Consider the following 21,839-nt stretch of genomic DNA (forward strand, 5'->3'; position numbering starts at 1 on the left):
TATATGTTATTAAATGGATTTAATTGTAAAATGTTATAGAGTTTAGTGGCTATTGCCTGATATAATCTATTCTTAACTCCTGGGTTTGATTATATTAGTAATTGAGTATATTTTTCCTTTATTAGGAGTGCCAGGCACCTGTAATACTTTCCTTGCCTCTAGCCAAGGAGGTCAATTAACATGCTTAAGCCATCACATCTATCTATGTAATTAAGTCACTGGGACACAAGGAGAATGCTATACCAAAGGTTTGCTCAATATGTTTCTATGGGTTTAACTTATGAGTCTCAAAAAAAAGAAGTTAAATACTCAAAGCCACTTTAATGAAAATAGAATAAAATAATTTTCTAATTCAGAATTTTATATACTCTGATACAAGACAAAATCTATCTTTGTATATAAATACCGTATGTAGTATGATTAATTGATGTCAGCCTGTGATGTGAATTTGGCTCAAACACATATATGCATGTATGGAATTCTAAAACAATAAAAATAAATAAAAATTGCAAAAACCTGAGAGTGAAAAGAGACAGTGGAGATAATTTCACAGGGTCGATTTCACAGGATTCTAAGTGTCTTATAAGTGTCTTATCTCTTCACAACCTTACCCTGCTGCCAACAATATACAACAAAGGAGTCAAAACAGTATGACAACCTCTTGCTACGTTTGGAATAGTTTCTCTGGATAACATTCATTAATATTTATTCAGGATGAGCATTTCTATGCGAGTGTTGTTATCTGAATATTTGCCCAAGTAACAGAACAGAGAGGAAGAGCCTTGGGTTAATAGGTCATGATTATGATGTTCCATTTGATCATGGTCAGCACTGGGATTCGTCAATGGGATCAGTGCTCCACTGGTAAGGCCCGAGAGAGCTTGCTTGCATCTCCCATGATGGGAGCAACTTATTTTAATTTTTATAAACCAAAAATTAAGCCCCCATCAGATGCAAATATGGCAGCACTTTTTGGTCTTCAAAGCCTTCAAATCTGGAAGGAATAGGTTTCTGTTGCTTGTAAGTTAAAAGTTTCTGACATTTTGTTATAGCACCTCAAACAGACTAAGCTAGTAAAACAATTTAAAAATTAAAATAATTCCAAAATAAAAAGGAACATCTCATAAAGTTTTCAGTTGTATTTGGTTCTATGTCGATAACTAACAACATAGCCTATTAAAAGTCCGCCTAACCTTACAAAATAGTAAACTAATCAATTCACCACATTCAGATAATGGTTTAAATAAGATCAAACGGAATTATCCTTCTTTAAATTAAAATAAAAAATGTGGGTGCTGGAGAGATGGCTCAGCGGTTAAAAGCACTGATTGCTTTTCCTAAAGTCCTGAGTTCAAATCCCAGCAACCACATAGTGGCTCACAACCATCCATAATGAAATCTGATGCCCTCTTCTAGAGTGTCTGAAGTCAGCTACAGTGTACCTACATATAATAACTAAATAAATCTTTTTAAAATGCTATAGCTAAATTCTAAGCAAAGGATACTTAAAACTCCTTTTGTGAATGAATTATCTTTTTCTAATCATTGAAAATTGCTAGTTAGGGGAAAGCAAGCATTTAAACTTATAGCTGAAACAATGTTTTATGAAGTGCATTATTAATTCAGTCTTCAAATAGTTTTGACATAAAATTATCATTTTTATTGAGATATTTTAACAAAATATGCAACACAGAGTGGTTTTAGTCTTTGATTACATCGGCTTAATTTATATTTAATGTGCATGTCTTCCTCCAATAATTCCATTACAAAGTAGAGAACCCAACAAGTATTTCTGTCAGGTCACTACAATAACTACAATGAGCCAAATTAACACAAAGAAAAATAATAAGCTACTTAATTTGATTAAGTTTAACATATGAGATCTTTTAGATTTATGTAAATAAGATGTTTTTGTGAAGTAAAGAGAATCTACTGGAAAAATATATTGTAAAGTTAGTAGGCTATTGTAAACATGAGTGCTCACTTAGCAGGGTCCACATCCCCCCATTGTCTAATCATTCCATCTATGTGCAAGCTACTTTGAGGTAAAATAACTTTCCACTCACCAGTGTGGAGTTTTGAGAGGCATCGGCCACATCCCCTGAGGTCTCTGGTGTCCGCGTGGTGTTTGGGATTCTGTGAGGGTTGCGGGCTATCGCTTCACACCAGCCCAGCATTTTCTCCTTCCTCTTTTCCCTTTTCAATTCCTGAAATTCTGAAAATAATTTACATTCCCTGAAACACATCACTTCTCATAGTTATGCTCTGGAAAATATACATAATTGAAATGTTTTAATCCCCAAATTTTAATGAAATACTGATGGAGGGGTTTTATTTTAACTAGAAATCATGAAGGGGAAATAAGAATAAACAATTATTAATAATCTTATCCCAGAGTCACTGCACAGTGGAAAATATGTATCTTTTCAAAGTATACATTGTTAACATACTTTTTGAAACAAAAGGATTTTCCTACACCAGAGTTTTTATTTTTTTCTTTCTTTCTAGTGTTGAATAAAAACAATTCTTAACCTTGGAACTGAAATCAGATTCACATCCTGAGGATAACTGTATAAAATCATGTGAGCCTTGACAACAAAGATGCATTTTGAGCAATGAGTGAGGAGAAAATTTAATTGTTGTAAGTGTTGTGTTAAAGAAAGAAGAAAGAAAGAAAGAAAGAAAGAAAGAAAGAAAGAAGGAAGGAAGGAAGGAAGGAAGGAAGGAAGGAAGGAAGGAAGGAAGGAAGGAAGGAAGGAAGGAAGGAAGGAAGGAAGAGTGAGCCAGGAATATGTTTGGTAGAAGAGATGTATGGTGAGGTGGAAGGAGGGTGCCTCTGTGGGCCCATGCTGAGATATTCCTTCCCCCTGAGGAAGCAGCCATATAGTGTGAAACAGAGTTTATGTAGAGCATGGGAAAGGGAGTTGAGGAGGAAGTAGAAACAGGGAAAAACAGAGAGGGAGAGAGAGAGAGAGAGAGAGAGAGAGAGAGAGAGAGAGAGAGAGAGAGAGAGAGAGAGAGAGAGAGAGAGAGACAGAAGTACAGGCCATGAACACATGGTGGGGGAAGAATGGGGAGAGAAGAAACAGAGAAGGAAGAGAGTAAGAGGGTAAGAGTGTGGAGGGGGCCAACAGCCCCTTATATACTGAGTCAGGCATCCCTGACTGCTGTCGGGTAACTGTGGGGCAGAGCCTAGGTGGAACACTAACAGTACGATGATCACAGAATGCACTGGACAGTCACTGGGAGTATGCTCTTGGCAGAATCAAGAGACACATAAACAAAAGATATCTGAGGCTGCTGCATTATAATATGGCATAGCATTTCTCAGGAAACGTCAATAGATATTAAAAACACACATATGAATATATCTATATATGTACATTTCACAAATGTATATATATAGTTATATATATATTCTCTAAAGTAAGGATGTGTATAATTGTAAAAATGATAGCCACAAAGAGTTACTTATTCTACATGACAAATTGCACAGAATTATGTGTGTTGTGTGTTTATAAGGGTAGTAGTATAGTAGATTTGTTGGTGATAGCATTACAATATGTATGGAAATGATATATATGTATGTGTGTATATATATATATATATATATATACATATATAGAATGTACTATATATGATGTTATGCTATTGATATTGTCATTAGACAATAGGGCCCAACCATATCATCTCATTTGTCACCTTATAAAACCACACACACACACACACACACACACACACACACACACACACATACGCATAGACACACATAGTGCATTATTAACCAAAACATTGTTGTGAACTATATGGTATATGCCAGTAACAAATAAAATTTGCTCAGGTTTCAGAAGAAGAATTCATGGAACAAAGACCAGTGACAGACGAATCATCATCTTAGTGTCATCATTGTGTATTTCTTGTAAAGGTCTAATAAGAGAAGGAACATTTAAGTTAAAATATATTAAACTTAATAGTTGATTTTTAACAAAAGCTCAATCTGTTAAAAAAACAATAATTCTAAAATAAATTCCTATTTCCTTGTGATTAGAAATGCCCACACACTCTTCCTAGCTTTCCAGAGCTCTCCATTTGATGGAATTTTGTGTCTCTAACAGTCATATCAGCAAGGACTTTGAACATAATGGAGAGACATTGTTTCCCTTGTAAAGTTTTACAACCTACTTTTCCACTCCACTAGCCTCAGTAATTAGAAATAGTTTATTGCGGGTCTTTAGTTAAATGCATTACACTGTCAATTAAATATCAAAAATAATGTGGAGTAATTATTTTTCACAGCATCCAAAGCAATTAGCAATCTGGTGGTTTATAACATTTCAGGATTCAAAACAGTGCATTTCAGAGCTCCAAGAAAGTAACACAAAGAAGGGTTAGGTGTGGATGGATGAGTGATTACTTTTGTGACAAAATACTCCACTAAATGGATATGAACAATGTAAACAAGAATGCCATATTTTTTTCATAAAATTAAGTCAAAGGTATGCAATGAAATGGAATTCTTAATGGAGCCTGTGGTCTAATATGAGTGAGTCATTTGTGGCACAGGCAGGGAAGGCTGAGGGAAACTGGACAGAAATGGTTTGACAGAGCAGCAGATCATTGATTCTGTCTGCTTTGAATACACTGCTTGAGATTTTTAAAGAAATTGATTCACTTAATAAGAAATATGTGCACCCAACAGTTTGCTCTCTATAGACAGTAAACACATCTACATTTTCAGTATTCTGCCCAGGTATTCATCAGTTCTCAGTTGCATTTCTTGAAGTGTGCTAAGTGTCAGAGTAGTGAGTGTCTTTATTCAAAGATAGAGTGAAATGATATCTGTGACCAAACAGTTTAATGAGCAATGAACAAACATTTCATTTATTTGCTATTTGTCCATGAAAACAATAATCAAATTTCTAACTTTTAAACTTTTTCTCCTTTTTATTTTTTAGATTTAAAAAGAAGTCCATGAGTTAATATCATTTTAGTACTCATGATGAAATAAAGAATTCTTACCTAATAAAAAGTATAATAGTGTGGTTCATAAAGTTATGATATCATATGTTTCCTTTCTGGAGTGTGTTTTAAGGACACCTGAGTTCTTATTTTCAATTCAGATTGTGAGATGGCATAACAATTTGTTATGTTTTCAATCAGACTTGTTGTTATAACCCTTCACTCAGTCAACATTTATTGTCAAATATTTATTGACCCTTTACTCATACTGTAGATACTGAAGGAGGCAAAGAATAGTTCATAAGAAGAATATATTCATCTTTTATTTGAGTTGGATTTTTTCCAAAATCTATTATTGTAGAGAATTTTAAAGTCAGACCTTTCCAGTTTCTGGTTTGGGGAATTTCTTAAAGTAACCATCCATTCCTCCTGAACTTTGAGGTCTTACCTGAAATTGGCTTATAATATTATAATTTCTGAATGTGGTACATTTACACAATGGAGTACTACTCAGCTATTAAAAACAATGAATGTATGAAATTCTTAGGCAAATGGATGGATCTGGAGGATATCATCCTGAGTGAGGTAACCCAATCACAAAAGAACACACATGATATGCACTCACTTATAAGTGGATATTAGTCCAGAAGCTCAGAATACCCAAGATACAGTTCAAAAAACACATGAAATTCAAGCTCGTGTCTCTAGCTGCATATGAATCAGAAGATGGCCTAGTCGGCCATCAGTGGAAAGAGAGGCCCATTGGTTGTGCAAACTTTATATGCCTCAGTACAGGGGAACGCCAGGGCCAGGAAGTGGGATTGGGTGGGTAGGGGAGTGGGTGGGGGAATGTTTGGGGGACTTTTGGGATAGCATTGGAAATGTAAATGAAATAAATACCAAAAAATATATTTTCTGACTTGCAAAGTGTGGATATTTTGATCCTTCTTAGAATGGGGAACAAAATTCCCATGGAAGGAACTACAGAGATAAAGTTTGAAGCAGACACTGAAGGAATGACCATCCATAGACTGCCCCACCTGGGGATCCATCCCACAAACAACCACAAAACCTAGACACTATGGCAGATGCCAACAAGATTTTGTTGACAGGAGCCTGATATAGCTGTCTCCTGTGAGGTTCTGCCAGTGCATGACAAATACAGAAATGAATGCTCACCATCATCAATTTGACAGACCATGTGATCCCCTGTGAAGGAGCTAGAGAAAGTACCCAAGGAGCTGAAGGGGTTTGCAGCCCTATAGGAGGAACAACAATGTGAACTAACCAGTACCTCCAGAGCTCCCTGGGACTAAACCACCCATCAAAGAAAACACATGGTGGGATTAGTGTCTCTAGCTGCATATGTAGCAGAGGATGGCTTAGTCGGTCATCAGTGGGAGGAGAGGCCCTTAATCCTGTGAAGGTTCTATGCTCCAGTATAGGGGAATTCCAGGGCCAACAAGCAGGAGTGGGTGGGTTGGGAAGTAAGGGGAGGGGAGAAGGGATAGGAGATTTTCGGAGAGGAAACTGGGAATGGAGATAACATTTGAAATGTAAATAAAGAAAATATCTAATAAAAATATATGCTGAAAGGACCCAGATATGGCTGTCTCTTATGAGACTATGCCGGGGCCTGGCAAACACAGAAGTGGATGCTCACAGTCAGCTATTGGATGAATCACAGGACCCCCAATGGACAAGCTAGAGAAAGTAACCAAGGAGCTGAAAGGATCTGCAATCCTATAGGTGGAACAACAATATGAACTAACCAATACCCCCCCCCCCCCCCGAGCTCGTGTCTCTAGCTGCATATGAATCAGAAGATGGCCTAGTCGGCCATCAGTGGAAAGGGAGGCCCATTGGTTGTGCAAACTTTATATGCCTCAGTACAGGGGAACGCCAGGGCCAGGAAGTGGGATTGGGTGGGTAGGGGAGTGGGTGGGGGAATGTTTGGGGGACTTTTGGGATAGCATTGGAAATGTAAATGAAATAAATACCAAAAAATATATTTTCTGACTTGCAATCAACTGGCATGACAAAAACTGTTTACATTTTACCTATACCTGTCATACCACGTAATACAGCAAAAGATCAATTATATTCTCCTCTTCTACTACAGGTAGTAATGGCCATCCTAATTGTACAATGAGTAGGGTAAATCATTCAAAAAGCAGAAGTACATAATTTTCATACACTGTGTCTCAATAACCATTTAATTTTCATGGGCTCTGTACTGACCTGAGCAAGCAGAAAAGGCACCATGACAGATGACAGCCAAGTAGAAAGCTCACAACTTAAGTTTGACAGAAGCAGTTAAGACAAATGTTAAATCTGTACAGTGGTGGAGGGCAGGAAAGCTGTAGCTGTGGAAAGGTCTTAATAAGGAAGAGCACACATGACTAGAAAGAAGCCTATAGAGGCTAAGAATGCTGTCTTTGTATTCCTCTATCTCAGGAACTTGGCATTATCTCATGGTTTTTTCTGTGGACTAGGTATCTGCTGAGTAGATTGTCTACCTTAGAATCAAAGCATGACCTTATGAGAGAATTTCATCTCTATAGGACCTTATGAGATGCACATGAGAGCAAGTAACTGTTCAAAGCAAAGAAAGGGAGAAGAAGCAGTCTTTGTAGTTAAGGAACTGTTACAAATTCACTCAACAAATGGTCTTTACTGCTATTATAAAATGTTCAGAAGTCGCATTACAGTTCAAACAATTTTCTTCAACACTGATATTAAAGTATAGATTCTAGAAATATCATAGGTGACTTTAAAAGAGATTCATTATGAGCATCCACAGTTTCCCATCCCTCCTATGCAGTTCTGGAGCACACAGCAAGTCCTTAGGTATAAGAATGTATTGCCAATCAGGAGAGAAGGCGAATTATCCACATTTATAATTAACCCTAAAGCACTTTAAACTGTAAGCATCATTACTGATATATCAGAATGGGAAAGTGATCATTAAGCATTCCTGTTAATTACGATTTACCCATTGAACCAAGTTAATATGAGATGGAGCAATGAACAACGTATATAATGATCACAGGAAATTGGGATTTAACTAAGTTTAATTTTTAATATGCCTCTTCAAGCAGATATTTAATTTAATAAATGGGAGAATAGCGCATTCTCAGTGGATTAAATTGACAACAAATTAAAATTAAGAAAAAAAGACAAGGCAATTGGGTGTATCTTATTGAGAATAATTTATTTTTAATTTACAAAACATTTACTGAGCACTTTCTCTATGCCAAAGACTGTTCTTAGAATCATGATACAGAAAGAGAAGTTGCCTGGCTTAGCACAAGGAGTGAAATAGACAAGTATACCTACCCTTATAAGATAGCATGATAAAAGATGCCTTAGGAGAACATGGAATTCCATGCTAATTTTAAAGGACATTTAAAGTAGTATCCAGTATAAGGGAAGGTAGACCTGAGAAGGCCTTTAAAGAATGAGGATGAGCCTTGATTACATAGAAATTCAAATCATCATTACTCTAGAGTTTTCTGCCCCTACACAAGGGACTGCTCAGCTCTGGATGGCACCATGCATGCTGCAGTCTATGCAAATGGCACTGTGTGACAATGATGCTGCTTGAATCAAACACTGCATGTGTGGTGGACCTATGCAACCTGGGCCACAGCCTAGCCTCCCCTCACTTTATCTCAGTCTCATCAGTTTAAACATGAAAGCAGAGCCCTGTTTCATCAGAAAAACACAGTTGCCTGCAGCTGTTTGTGTCTCATCTTATCAATTAGTTCCTTCTTTAAATTTACCCATTTTGTGTCTTTCTCATTAAAGTATAGATCTGACTTATCTAAGTGTTCTCTATTTTCACTATGTAACTGTAATAGGGAATGCCCCTTATCCTTGAATTTGAGAATTGGACATAGTTCTTGTCTAAGAATTTGAAGAATTTTTTTCAATTTAAGTTTTATGAGATTTGACTTTGCTGTTTAGATAATGTGCTTCTAAGAACTATTTTTGTGGTTTGTGAAATGGCTCAGTTGTTAAATACACAAGCCTGACATCTGTATTCTGTCACTGGAATTCACAGTGAAAGTAGAAAATTGCCTACCCAAAGACTCCATTTTGTCTTCCACATATGCCTGTATTCTATCTCTTTCACATAAACACCAATTAATAAGTAAAATAAGTGTTAAAAAATCAAGTATTACTTCTCAACTATTGGTTATGACCTCCTCACTACCAAATGATAATATTTAATTTCTACAGTGAAGGAAACATATTTTAATTAAAAGGCATCAACAATTTGCAATATATTATCATTTCTTACTGGATTACACACGTTTTAGAATTCATTCTCATTTCTTAGAAGTGTGTGTGTTAATTATTGCACATGTATTTATATACATGCATGTGTAATTAAAGAGTTGCTCTCTGAATAGGAAGTAATAACACAGTGCTTTATCAGCTGCTTCACTGAGACAGACTGTGGACATAGTAACAAAAACTTCTTGAGCAATGGAAAAAAGAACAATGGACAAATGTAGAGAAAAGTTGATCATAGGAAATGAAAACTCAGTGGAACACATCTATAGTGCAACTCCTACAATCAAGGCTCAGAAAGCATTGCAGGAGTGGAGGAAAGAAAGATTTAAGACCAGGAAGGATGCTATTTATTTATCTCACCTGGAAATGACAGGGAAGCTATAACCACAATATCTTAACAATGTCGATGACTAAACAGGACCAAGACAATGATAACACGAATAAACATGTTATCCTAAAAGTAGATCCTCACCTCTTTACAAAGAAATGCAGGCAACAACTTCTGATAGAGGAAGAATTAGTTGTCCCCTAGTTGATTATTCAAATTATGTGGTTAGCCCTGAAATCATATACATACAAGCTCAGGGACTATCTCAGTAAGCTCTATTTATATATTTATAGATTTACACATCTATGTAACAATATCAAAGAAAAAGAGGCCATGGAAAGAGGAAAGGAAATTGGAAGATGAGGTAATTATATTTTAATATGAAAACATAAAAATACATTTAATTAAAACAGAACACACTGGGAAGAAAAAGAGCAGCACAGAACTGAAGGAGATTTTTAACATATTTAACATGTATGCGACTAGAAGGAGAAAATAGGAGACAGAACTGGAGGAATACAAAGTCCATGGATACAGCCCACAAGCACATTGCCTTAGTGTGTACCTGCATATGACACCAGTGAACAACTGAAACTGAAAAAATATACCAAATGTATTAGCAGCAAAATATACAGACAACAATCTAACCCAATGTTTGTAAGACTTACATGGAAACTATGAAACTCATAAAATAAAACAAAACCCAAACCAAGCAACCAAACAAAAAACTCTCTAAACAATAGCAACAAAAACTTACTTTCATGTATGGGAAGACTTAGTGTTGTTAATACATCAGATATTTCCAATTTGAGCTACAGATTCAATGCAACTCCAGTACAAAGATAGGTAAGAAATACTGTAGTTATTGACAAATGTATTCTTAAAATTTATGCAGAAGGAAAAATTTGCTATGCAAGCCAACCCAATATCAAACAGAAACAAACTCGCAGGATGCAGAGTTTCTAATTTTAAAACATGGTAAGTCTATATTTATCACATGTCAGTATATTAGAAAAATAGTAGATTAATAGACATATTAAACAGTGGAACATAATAGAGGGTCCATAAAAGCTCAACTCATCTTTGACCAAGGAGCAAAGGAAATTCAACAGTAATATAACATTCTTCTCCTAAAATGGTCCTGGACCAACTAAGCTTCACATAGTAAACAAAACAAAATAAACAAAACAAAGACTCTAAAGTAGAGCTTAAGATTTACATTTTTAAAAATTAAGTTTATTTCAAAATGGATCATATTTCAAAATGGATTATTGAAGCAAGACTATTAAACCTACATAAAAAAAAAAACAGAAAAAAATGAGGATAACTGTATGGTTCTGTATTGCCTGGAACATTGAAGTCATGATATCTGGAAGCAAAAGAGTTGATAAGTTTGAGTTTATCAAAATTATAAATTAATGCTTTATGAAGGAATTGTGAAATAGTAAAAAGATAAGCTAAAGACTGGATGAATAGTTTTGTAAAATGTATTTGCCATCTCGACTCGTACATTAAATCATGCAAACCGTTATTAAACCTTAACAATGAGAAAATATTAGAGAAACAAGTGATATAAACAGATATATCAACAAAGAAGTCATGATATACCTGCAAATTAAGTTACAATCAGATACCATTGCATACTAATTAAGACTGCCTGTCCTTACAATGTGCTATTCTGGTGCTAACACAGGATGTGAAGCAGCAGAGAAACCTTTGTATTTTTAAAATATGTTGCTGTCATTCATTTATTTAGTACATGTGGCTGGAAGGGGTTTACCTCCTATGTGAGGAGCTGAGAGGCACTTTCCTTCTAAAATCTGTTCTAGGAAGGAACTCAGGTCATCAGGCTGGATGCCAAGTGCCTGGACCTGGTAAGCCATTTCACAGACTCCAGAAGTACAGCATTCTTAGGAGGACGGAAGTTCACATATTTCATACCCTCTTACAATGGTCAGCATAGTTACATATACAATCCAGCCATTGACATCATAGCTGTTTATAAAACTGAGTTTGAATTTTATGTTCCATGAAGGTCTGCATACATGCATTACCGCAGATGACTGTAAACAAATATCATCACCAAAATGACAAGTGGCAACAATGCCCTTTAGGGAGCGAATGAATGAACAATTGGCAGTAGATTCATATAACACAGTGTTCATAAATAAACAGAAGTGAATTAGCCATTAAGAGACATGTGTGTATATTAAATGCAGATTGCTATGTTAAAGATCCCAGAATCTCTGTTTGTATTCAATATAATGCCTTGACACAGTCAGTGGTCAGGCAGTGAAACTGTTCAGTATGACACTGTGTGATTGGATGTTATATTCTACATGATGAAAATCTCTAGAATTTCACAGCTCAAAGTTACAACTTTCATGTATGCAGATTAACACATTTAGGAAGGTGGTGGTCATAGGATAAAAAGCAGGTTAAATAATCTGAGCTGATAATATCATAAATGTACAGAAAAATGGCTCATTAAAGGTGAGAGAAATTTGTCTAACTTAAGTAGATTTAGAAGTGAGTTAAGTCCACAAGGTTAGAGGAAAAGGATATTACACATGAACAGTATTCCAGTTCACACAGTTGTTCCCTATGAAGATGTCGGTCAGCAATGTAAATACAGTTTTAAGTGTATAGTAGACCTGAATATTTAAATAAATATTTAACAGTACAAAGCATGCTTCCTAGATTGGTTGCAGGGAAAGAATTCAGATTCTTAATCTAAGCAGAAAAGGAATACACTGTGTAGTAATAAATCTGAATAAGAAGGCAGGATAGGGGAATACTAGGCTGCTGAGGCAGGAGTGGGTGAGCTGGTGAGGGAGCACTCTCATAGGGCAGGTGGAGGAAGGAGGGAATAGGGGGTTTGTGGAGGGGAAACTGGGGAGGGGGTAACATTTGAAATGTAAATAAATAAAATAACCAATTAAAATGGAAAAAATGAAACTGCACAACAAGATTGCTTTGACTCATCACAAATACATTTGATTTTATATGCATTTATTCATGAATATACATATAAATATATGTTGGTATACATACATATTTTCTTTTGTCTTTTTGTTAGTTGACAAATCAGAGATGCAATATGACTTTGCAATAAAAGGGCACAACCCTCTTTAGATCAATTTATGGTTGATTTCTAGGGGCAGGTGGGTAAGAGGAACACAAGATGATCTTGCAAAATCTCAGTGCTTGAAGGTAAGGATGTGTTGAAAAACAAAAATGACACAAGTTATACATCATTTTGAATCTAAGAGGACAGAGCAACAAAACAAAAATTGCTACTGCTGGCCAAAGCTGGGGAATTTGACCAAAATGGATTAGATTCGTATTATAACTCATAGTTAGAGATGGATATCCAGAAGCCTTCCCAGATAAGCTATACAATAAAGGACAATCAAGGGAAGATAATAAACAAACATTTTTGCAGTATTATAAACAATTTTTTTTTTGTAGAAAATCCATTTTAAAGGCCAGAAGGGAATATGATGTCTCCTGTCACTGCACGCCGCTCCTAGCAACTTCCGTCTAGAATGAGAGAAATATAGGATGATAAAGAGAAAAGAAAGACTAAGTTGGTAAAGCTTAGCCTCCTCCAACTGATGGGAGCCAAGAACTGTGAGCTGAGTTACAGTGACTTAACACTTTCATTAGCCCTACAACTCTGTGACATCAATCTAAATATTAGACAATTAAATCGCAGAAATTTGAAGATAGGGCAACTCTGTAAGGTACCCGACAAGTAATTCTCAAATGGTTAAGGTCATCAACAAAAGATCCAATGAATCTGTGAAAGCTAATTTGGATTTTCAGGAGATATCACCAAATGCAGTATGTCCTGACAGGATTTTATAACAAAGTATAGGATAGAAATAGAAGATGCCTGAATCCAGCATGAATGTACGCAATGACAACATGTGAACATTGGTCTGCTCAGTATAGTAGAGCTACAATACTAACATAAAAATAAGAAGAAAGGGTAGACTAATGAGAATGTCTTATATTCGCCTTGCAGTATTTTCTAAAATTCCCAACAGTTCTAAAATAAACAGTACTTTAATTAATAATGAAACTCAGAGTCTAGGGATACATTTTATTTAAGCAAAATAATTAAATTAGTTAATACAAGTAATAGACATTACAGGGGTATGAGTTTTCATCAAAAGGCAAGCGATGATTTAATAACTTTAATAAATTCTTCAAAAATATGATTGAGACATTTACTTGGGAGAAAGATTGTAGACAGAGGTAGAAATTTTAAAAAAAGGTATTTTTGGTCTTCTAGAGAAAAATAAATAATCCCAAAAGTTTGCCAGAAAAGTTTGTATATATCAAGATTCAAGATGTGTCAAATTGATATTTTATTCTAACTTTGCAAAACCCTTCACTTTTCTATGGAGAATAAACCATTTTTACTCTTGCCTTTCTAAGAAATGGAGGTGTTTGGTGAAGCATAGAAAGTATAGAATTTAAATACAGTACCTTTGAATGATACTTTTGCTACATGCACGAAATACATGCCCTTCCATGATATTCTATTTGACAGGGGCATGAAACTGTGAATGTGGAAAAAGGTATATAAAATAAAGGCAATTATTTTTTTTTAAGTCTTCCCTTACAAACACACTGAGAGATACTGGAACAAAATAAGAGTATCCGTATTTTCCTTTATGAAACTTTTTTTATTTTAAAATCATTTAGCAAGACCTTAATATTAAGTGTATTTTACATAGAGTTATTGAGGCATATAGTGCTGCATAGGAGTTCTGATGATAGTATATTTGATGTCAGAGGTTTTTGTTTTTGCATTTTTAAAGTAACTTGAGTGTCATGAGATTTTGTATACAGAGAACATAGACAATATGGATTCCAAGATGTTTCAGTGCTCTTTTTCTGCATGTGATAAAACTTTGTGAACACAAGTAATTTGAGGGTGAAAGAAGGGCTTATATGTCTTCTACTTCTACATCTCAGTCTATCAGGGAGGCAGGAGCTCATAGGAACTGAAACAGAAGACATGGAAGGAAGACATCGGCTCACTTCCCCATTCATACTTAGCTAGCTTTGCTGTACTGCCCAGGCTGTGGAGCTGCCCACCTTGGGGGGTATCTTCTTAAATTAATTAACAAGATAATCCCCCACAGGCATTTCCATAAGTCACACTTATCTGCTGAGCCTGCCTTCTCAGATGACTCTAAGCTCTGTCCTGTTCATCCTGTTCACAGTTAAAGTGAAATAGGACACAGATGAAGATGGCTTCTTCCTTTTTTAAAATTTTTTGCTTTTTCTGAATAATTAATTTATTTATTCACTTTACACCCTGATCGCATTCCCCTGTCTTCCTAGTCTCTCAGCACACATCCCCTCCCCGACTCCCCATCTCCTTTTCCTGTGAGATGTAGGGCATTCCTTGCCTACCAACCCACACTGGCAATCAAGTTACTGGTTCCTTCTTGACCATTGTGTTTGTGTCTCTCATTGATCGTGGAGCATTTATGAAAGGCAATAAATGTGACTAAACAATTTTCCATGAAGTATCTTACATTATCTTTCATTAGTCCACTAAAAAGGGAACTTCTATGGGATTTAACTGCTGTATAAGTGTGAAGTCTGTGTAGGCAACACTTTAAAATGTCAGCCATAACAAGTACACAGCTACTAGAATATCCAGGTTTACTTTGAGGCCTTTTATGTCACACCAGTGACATTTTTTTCAGATGAATTTTACAAAAATTTAAACAATCAAATATTACTTTCTCTGCTTTACTCAAGATAAGGAAATAAGTACCCTTAATTTCTTCCACTCTTATTATTAGTTGAAGTTTCTATTGAATTTCTTCATTGAAAGATATTTTGATGACTTTTTCAGTTAGCATATAAAGTAAAGGCAGGCAGTCGAGTGTTTTCACACATTGCATCATAGAAGTGTGTTCTGATTTGGTCCCTTCTCTGCTTCCCTCATCTGCATATACTGCCCCAACTTTGCTTGTCCCTCTTTCTTTTATCTCCATATAATCCCTCCTGCCACACTGATGTTCATGTCACATCTGTTCCATTGTCCCCTTCCCCAAATCCCCCTGTGAGACTGGTTCATCAACCTCGTGGTTTTCTCTACACCCCTCTTCTCCCTTTTTCTCTCCCCCCCCCATTTTCTTTCTTCACTCCATCTCCCTTCTCCTTTTTCCATCTCTGTCCCTCCTCCTCTCCCTCTCCCCCTCCCCCCTCTCTTTGTCATGCACACATACACACAATTTCACCTATGTATGTCTTATGAGCTTAATATGATTTTGAGTTGAATCTATTTTCCTGCAAACACCTAACTTTCAGTTTTCCTTAAAAATAAATAAAATTTCCACAGTAAAAATGAACCAGGCTTTCTTTTTCAACTCATATATTGATGAATATCTAGGCAGTTTGCATGTCCTACCCTTGTGAATAGTGAAGCCATAAATATGAACATGCGAATATCTCTGTAGCCTGTTACTTGAGAGACCTTCAAGTATACACCCAGTATTGGCATACCTGACTCCTATCATTGTGGACATTGTATGTGAATAAAGGCTAGGATATTTACTTCCAAGATTATTCAGGCTTTTTGTTCCTAGTGCTCTTTTTCCATTTCACAAGTGGCTTTATACTAACTTCTAAAAAATTGACAAGGATCTTGGTAATTAACTACATTTAAAATATCACACTTTGACCGAAGTGATGGAAACTTTATTATCATTCAGTGAGTTCCTGGATTTTTTTTTTATTTCAAGACAGATGCTGATCCTCTGGAAAGTCACTTCCTAGTCGTCTCTCCTGTGATTTCTCTTCCCTGAGCTCCAGTCTTGCCATGAATACTGGGCTAATCCATCTATAGCTCTGTACCTTCCTACCTAGCCTCTCACTCTGCCTTCTGTGTCTAAACATAGTGCTTTGCTTATCCCACCTCCAGTATCCTGTGAGAATGGCACCATCTTTCTTCTAGTCTGCTCCCACTGACTCTGAGAACTCTAAGAAAAGGCAAGAAACATCTTCAAATGCATATCTCAATATCCAGGACCAAAAGATGACATGACTTTTGTCTGAAGCTTTAAATAACAGCATAGAAATTAAGAACAAACAAACAAACAAACAAACAAACAAAGCCTTTCATAGCCAGAGAAAACCAAACAAGAATAGACAGTGTAGTTCTGGGTTTACTCAGGAGACATTTGTGACATTTATGTATTATGTTTTATTCTTCCAGACACAGTCGAAGTCTGTGAAAATTGGGATTTGTGAAAGCTTAAATTTAACTTTTGAGCAATTAGGAATAAACAGCAGGCTGGGTTTTTTGTTTGTTTGTTTGTTTGTTTGTTTTTGAAGAATCTGTTGTAGAGATGCTCTGTGACATTGATCATGTTAAATCCCAATAAGAGATACCCCACTGGCTTGGTCAGTTGCTGGGCACACTCAATGCTGCACATCTAAAAGGCTGCGGAAATGAACCCATGACCTGGTGGGGATGCAATTCCCAAACAGGTGTAAAATCTACCTCTAGGCCATTAACTTTTGCTTTTTGACCTACAATTTCACCATCAAATAAAAACACAAAGTATATATATGTTGCTATTGTTGAAAAAATCCTGTCCACAGTGTCTGCTAGACAAACCAAGTGATATAGGAACAAGCTGGAATCAGAGATTCCTTTAAAAGTTGTTTACCTACTAAAGATATTATGCATCTCAGTGAATAAAACTCTGTAGCCAGTGACATGAACTCAAATGGTGTAACCCATGCTAATGTGGAAGGAGAGAAAGGACTTCATAAGGCTATCATGAGATTACCACAAATGTTCTTTGGTTCCTGTACCAACACATATATATATAACCATACATAAAATACTCATCCAAATAATAATGTCAATAGTAGTAATCATAAATTAAAGGGAACCGAACAACAGAAAGACACTGAAGCTGTGATTATTTTACATGACAAGATGTTACAAATCTATATTGCTACCAGTCTGTATATGGATCCTGACACGCTTTATGTCAAGCTTATGGAATGCCTTGTAAACATTTCTCTGTCATTGCCAACAATTCAGTGTGCACCAAAATCTCAAGCTTCTATTTCAGACAAAAAGAAAACAGGCTAGTGGAAAGAATATTGGCATTCCGCATCTTTCAAGATAGTGAACTTCTCTGAGACTAAAGAAATACAAAGTGTAAGCCAATTACACATTTAAATATTAATCATGTAATAGCAGTATGAGATTTGGTGTTGCTATAAAGTCAAAGATCTGAAACCTAGTGGCTCACACTCTTTAGCGGTCAATTCTCTGGCAAAACAAGATTTTGATATGGTTCATTTACAATAATGTAAATAAGAAAAGTAATGATTCAGAAAGAAATTTTAGCCAATTACTTAATAAATTTCTGTATTGTATTTAAATTGCCTATTCATTATAAATTACTATTGTCATTTAGTGATTTGTGTGGTACTTTTCATTTGAAAAGCCACATTATTTAAGCCATTCCACTTTTCCATTTTTCTTGCTTTTGCCCAAATATATTTCAGATAAAGACAACAAAGAAGAGAATTTCTTCTATGTTTATGTATTTCTATGAACACAGAAGTTTCTAGAAACTTCTATGTTTCTAATTTCTTCTGTATTTCTTTTTTAGATGTGTCTTTCTTTTTTTATAAATTTGATATTTTATTTATTTACATTTCAAATGTTATGCCCCTTTCCCCTTTCCCCTCTGCAAACCTCTATCCCATCCCCTCTTCCCTGTTTCTGTGAGAATGCTACCCACCCACCCAACCACACCTGCTTCACCGCCCTTGCATTATGTTGATGCTTCAGTCCTACTTAGAAGAGGGAACAAAATAATCACAGGAGGTAGAAGGAGGGAGAGACCTGGGAGGGAGAGAGGAGGGAGAGGGAAATGGGGGATAGGATCAGGAGTGGGGGAGATGAAGGGGAGAAATGCAGAGGGTCAGGAAATTGAATTACTGTATTCATGCTAAATAACTGTGTGGCAAAATGCTCTCACAAAAGCAGGTCAAGTTTGACAGTGTTTGCTGTGGCTCACAGTTACAGGGTACTGTCATAGCAGGCAAGCCATGGTAACAGGACATTGAGGCAGATGGACACACTGCATTCACATCAGGAGACGAAGGGAGATAGATGCTAGGGCTCCTCTCACTTTCTCCCATTTACTGCCCAGAACCCCCGCTCCGGGAATGATATTGCTTCTTAGGGTTAAACTTCTGCCCTGAGTTAACTCAATCACTGTAGGTACAGCCCCAAACTAACCCAACTTAGATATCCCATCAGGCGTATGCTTTCAAGCTTCTCACCGAGGGGCCTCTGGATCTTATCCAGCTTCCAAGTTTTTGTCTTGGTTGGTCTCTGTTAAGAAGAACATTTCATATACTGCAAAATGAAACAGGACTTAAAATTGATTAAGATATGTAAAGGGATAAGGAGTACATCTCTTCTATGATCACAGTCACAGATACCCAATGATGAAAGAAACAGGGATTGAGCAAGAGGGACAGCCAGGCTAGAGTTGGTGAATTTGTATTGTAGATCAGAGAAAGATTAAGATGAAGCTATAGAAGGCAGTCAATGGAACATAATAATGATATTCTTTATGTGACATTGAGTGATTTTCCCCTTGCATTATGCTGTGATTCTTTTTTCAATCATATTTGAATTAATGCTGAAATAAAGCAATGTTTTCTGTGTAATCAGGCATGGCTTGGATGTTGTGAAAGGTCTAACTGAGGTAAAAACATTAGGTTATAAAACATACATTTCATTATATCTATTAGGAACTATGTCAAGGTCAAACATCTGCTTATTAAGAACTCTCTTGCTTATGGTTACATGTAGGACTTACTTGGAAAACTGTATTCTGTATCCGCTAAAGAACTTGACACCTTAAGCATAAAAGGTAAAATATTAGACTCGAGGAGTTGATTGACTTCTAGAAAGTCACAAACTCCTTAAAGTGAATGTATTTGATGTGTATGTTAAATATTTATATATGACTCTGATACCAATTGAAAAAACTAATCACAGGAAGGATATGCATTTGATATCTGTATTTTCCTATATGAAAATGATGTGCTTACACCCATGTAAGCCCTTATTGTGTATTTCTATACAAGACATAATTGCTAACATGTGAGTTGAGGATACCCAGTTCACAAGTAAGCCAAAGTTAAGAGCCAAGAAATGTTTCAGTTTGTTGGAATTACTAATTTTGTGATTTGTAATGTTGAAAACAGTACAGTTTTGTTAAGGCATGGACCATTATTAACATTGGAACTATTGGTTAATTTAGCAAGGACGTATATCAAGGCACTTGAGACAACTGAAAGAAGCAAATATAAAGGAATAATAATGAAGTCAACAACAACAGTCAGATGTGTTACTAGGCACAGTATAGAGAGTTCAGGGAAACTAAGAGGCAGAAGTCTATCCAGAATATTAAAGTTAGCATTGCTTGTCTGACTCATCCAAAGTATTAGAGTCATAAGCATACAGGTGGTCCTAGTGATGAAAGATGAATATGGACAATAAAGGTCAGGTTGCTGAAATCCTTTCAAAAAGGCATTCAAACTATAACTCAGTGTATGATTTTAAGTAACACATAAGAATTGAGTGAATTTCACAACTACTTCAAGTGTCTATTAAGTGAAGTACAAAGTGTGTTTCTTTCTGTGTGTACTCTTTTTAGTTATTCTCACTAAATATTGAAAGTCCCATAAATACATCAATAAAAACATATCCTACTGACTGATATTATCTATAACAAGGCACAAAGCCACAAAGTCAGAACACTGTATTCTGCATTCCACCCATGTAAGCCCTTTAGCCACTCACTATCAAAAAGTGCCCATCGTTTGGTAGCATCAATAAATCAAGTTTACAATTAAATAAACACATTTTGTATAAAAATGGTGTGGCGATTGTTACATGTGGTAGCGCGAGCTGTATTAAGAAAATACTCAATGGGAAATGTGGCTTTGAGGAAACCTTTGGAATTTATTATAGATATTATAGATATTATAGATATATTATTATATATCTCATTATAGACTAAGCTCTGCTGTTGATATGTGTATAGTTTATAGTTAAACTCTAAAGACAAGTGAATGACACTAATGTGATACTTAGGCTGGCTTCTCCAAACTTAATGGAAAAACATGGTATACACATGCAAATATAATTACTAACTTCCTAACCTGATCAATCATTTTCTAATCTTTATATACATGCTTTAGGATATTTTAATCTTCTTGCAGGGAAAGGTTTCTGCCTGTGCCTCCAGAAATAGATTCAAATTTATATTAAAAAGCACATGTCACACACACCCTGCCATTTGACATTTGCCCTTCAGCCATAGAAACATGTGGCTTTTTTTTTCCAAGTGTGATTTAATCCACATTCTCCAACTCCAGTGAGGCAAGAACAATTCATAGTTGCTGGATTCATTCTGGTTTGGTTTCCGCCACTTAAAAGCAAATAGTGATTTTTATTAAAAATGTCTGCAATTTGTTACACACATGAATTTTGCTACTAAAAACAAACAAATATTTCTTCAATTTCCTTTCATGAATGTGTTTAGATAGTTTAGTGACATGAACAAGTGATTTCTCTTTGAAGTTTCAAATATTTGAATTTTTAAAGAAATATTTAATTTCTAGGAATTGATTGGTGTCAAACAGTGAGTTTCAGAAATGAAATAGGCTTTGCCTAAAATAAAAAGCCAAAATCTCTTCAAAAATTATCTTAAATTGGTACTTATCAAAATAACAGTGTGAAAGACAATTATTCTCTTCATTTGATTCTTCATCAAAACATGTACCTGAGAGTATCTCATAAATTCCATAGTGTCAATGTCCAAATGGAAACAGGACTCATGAATCTTTTCCTTGGATTTAAATAAAACATTAAACCTATTGAGCCCTTTATCACGAGTTCTTTTTTTTTTTCTCTTTCTTAAAATTTTACTTTATTTTTTTATTAGGTATTTATTTCATTTGCATTTCCAATGCTATCCCAAAAGTCCCCCACCCGCTCCCCCACCCACCCACTCCCACTTCTTGGCCCTGGCGTTCCCCTGTACTGAGGCCAGTAAAATTTGCAGGACCAATGGGCCTCTCTTTCCACTGATGGCCGACTAGGCAATCTTCTGATACATATGCACCTAGAGACACGAGCTCCGGGGGGATACTGGGTAGTTCATAT

At 35.8% G+C, this 21,839-nt stretch overlaps 1 protein-coding gene across 3 annotated transcripts in view; it reads right to left on the minus strand.

The window, feature by feature from the left end:
- Marchf1 (membrane associated ring-CH-type finger 1) overlaps positions 1–21,839 on the minus strand; it is a 481,764-nt gene that overhangs the window by 331,003 nt on the left and 128,922 nt on the right. For all 3 annotated transcript variants that reach the window (XM_029480932.2, XM_029480927.2, XM_085843942.1), the window contains exon 2: positions 2,067–2,215. In XM_029480932.2, the coding sequence (XP_029336792.1) occupies positions 2,067–2,177 (111 nt within the window). In that variant the 5' untranslated portion in view covers positions 2,178–2,215. The remainder of the gene's footprint in view (positions 1–2,066; positions 2,216–21,839) is intronic.

Source organism: Mus caroli, unplaced genomic scaffold, assembly GCF_978045245.1.
Source record: "Mus caroli unplaced genomic scaffold, Mus_caroli_1 scaffold_10, whole genome shotgun sequence".
Taxonomy (NCBI): domain Eukaryota; kingdom Metazoa; phylum Chordata; class Mammalia; order Rodentia; family Muridae; genus Mus; species Mus caroli.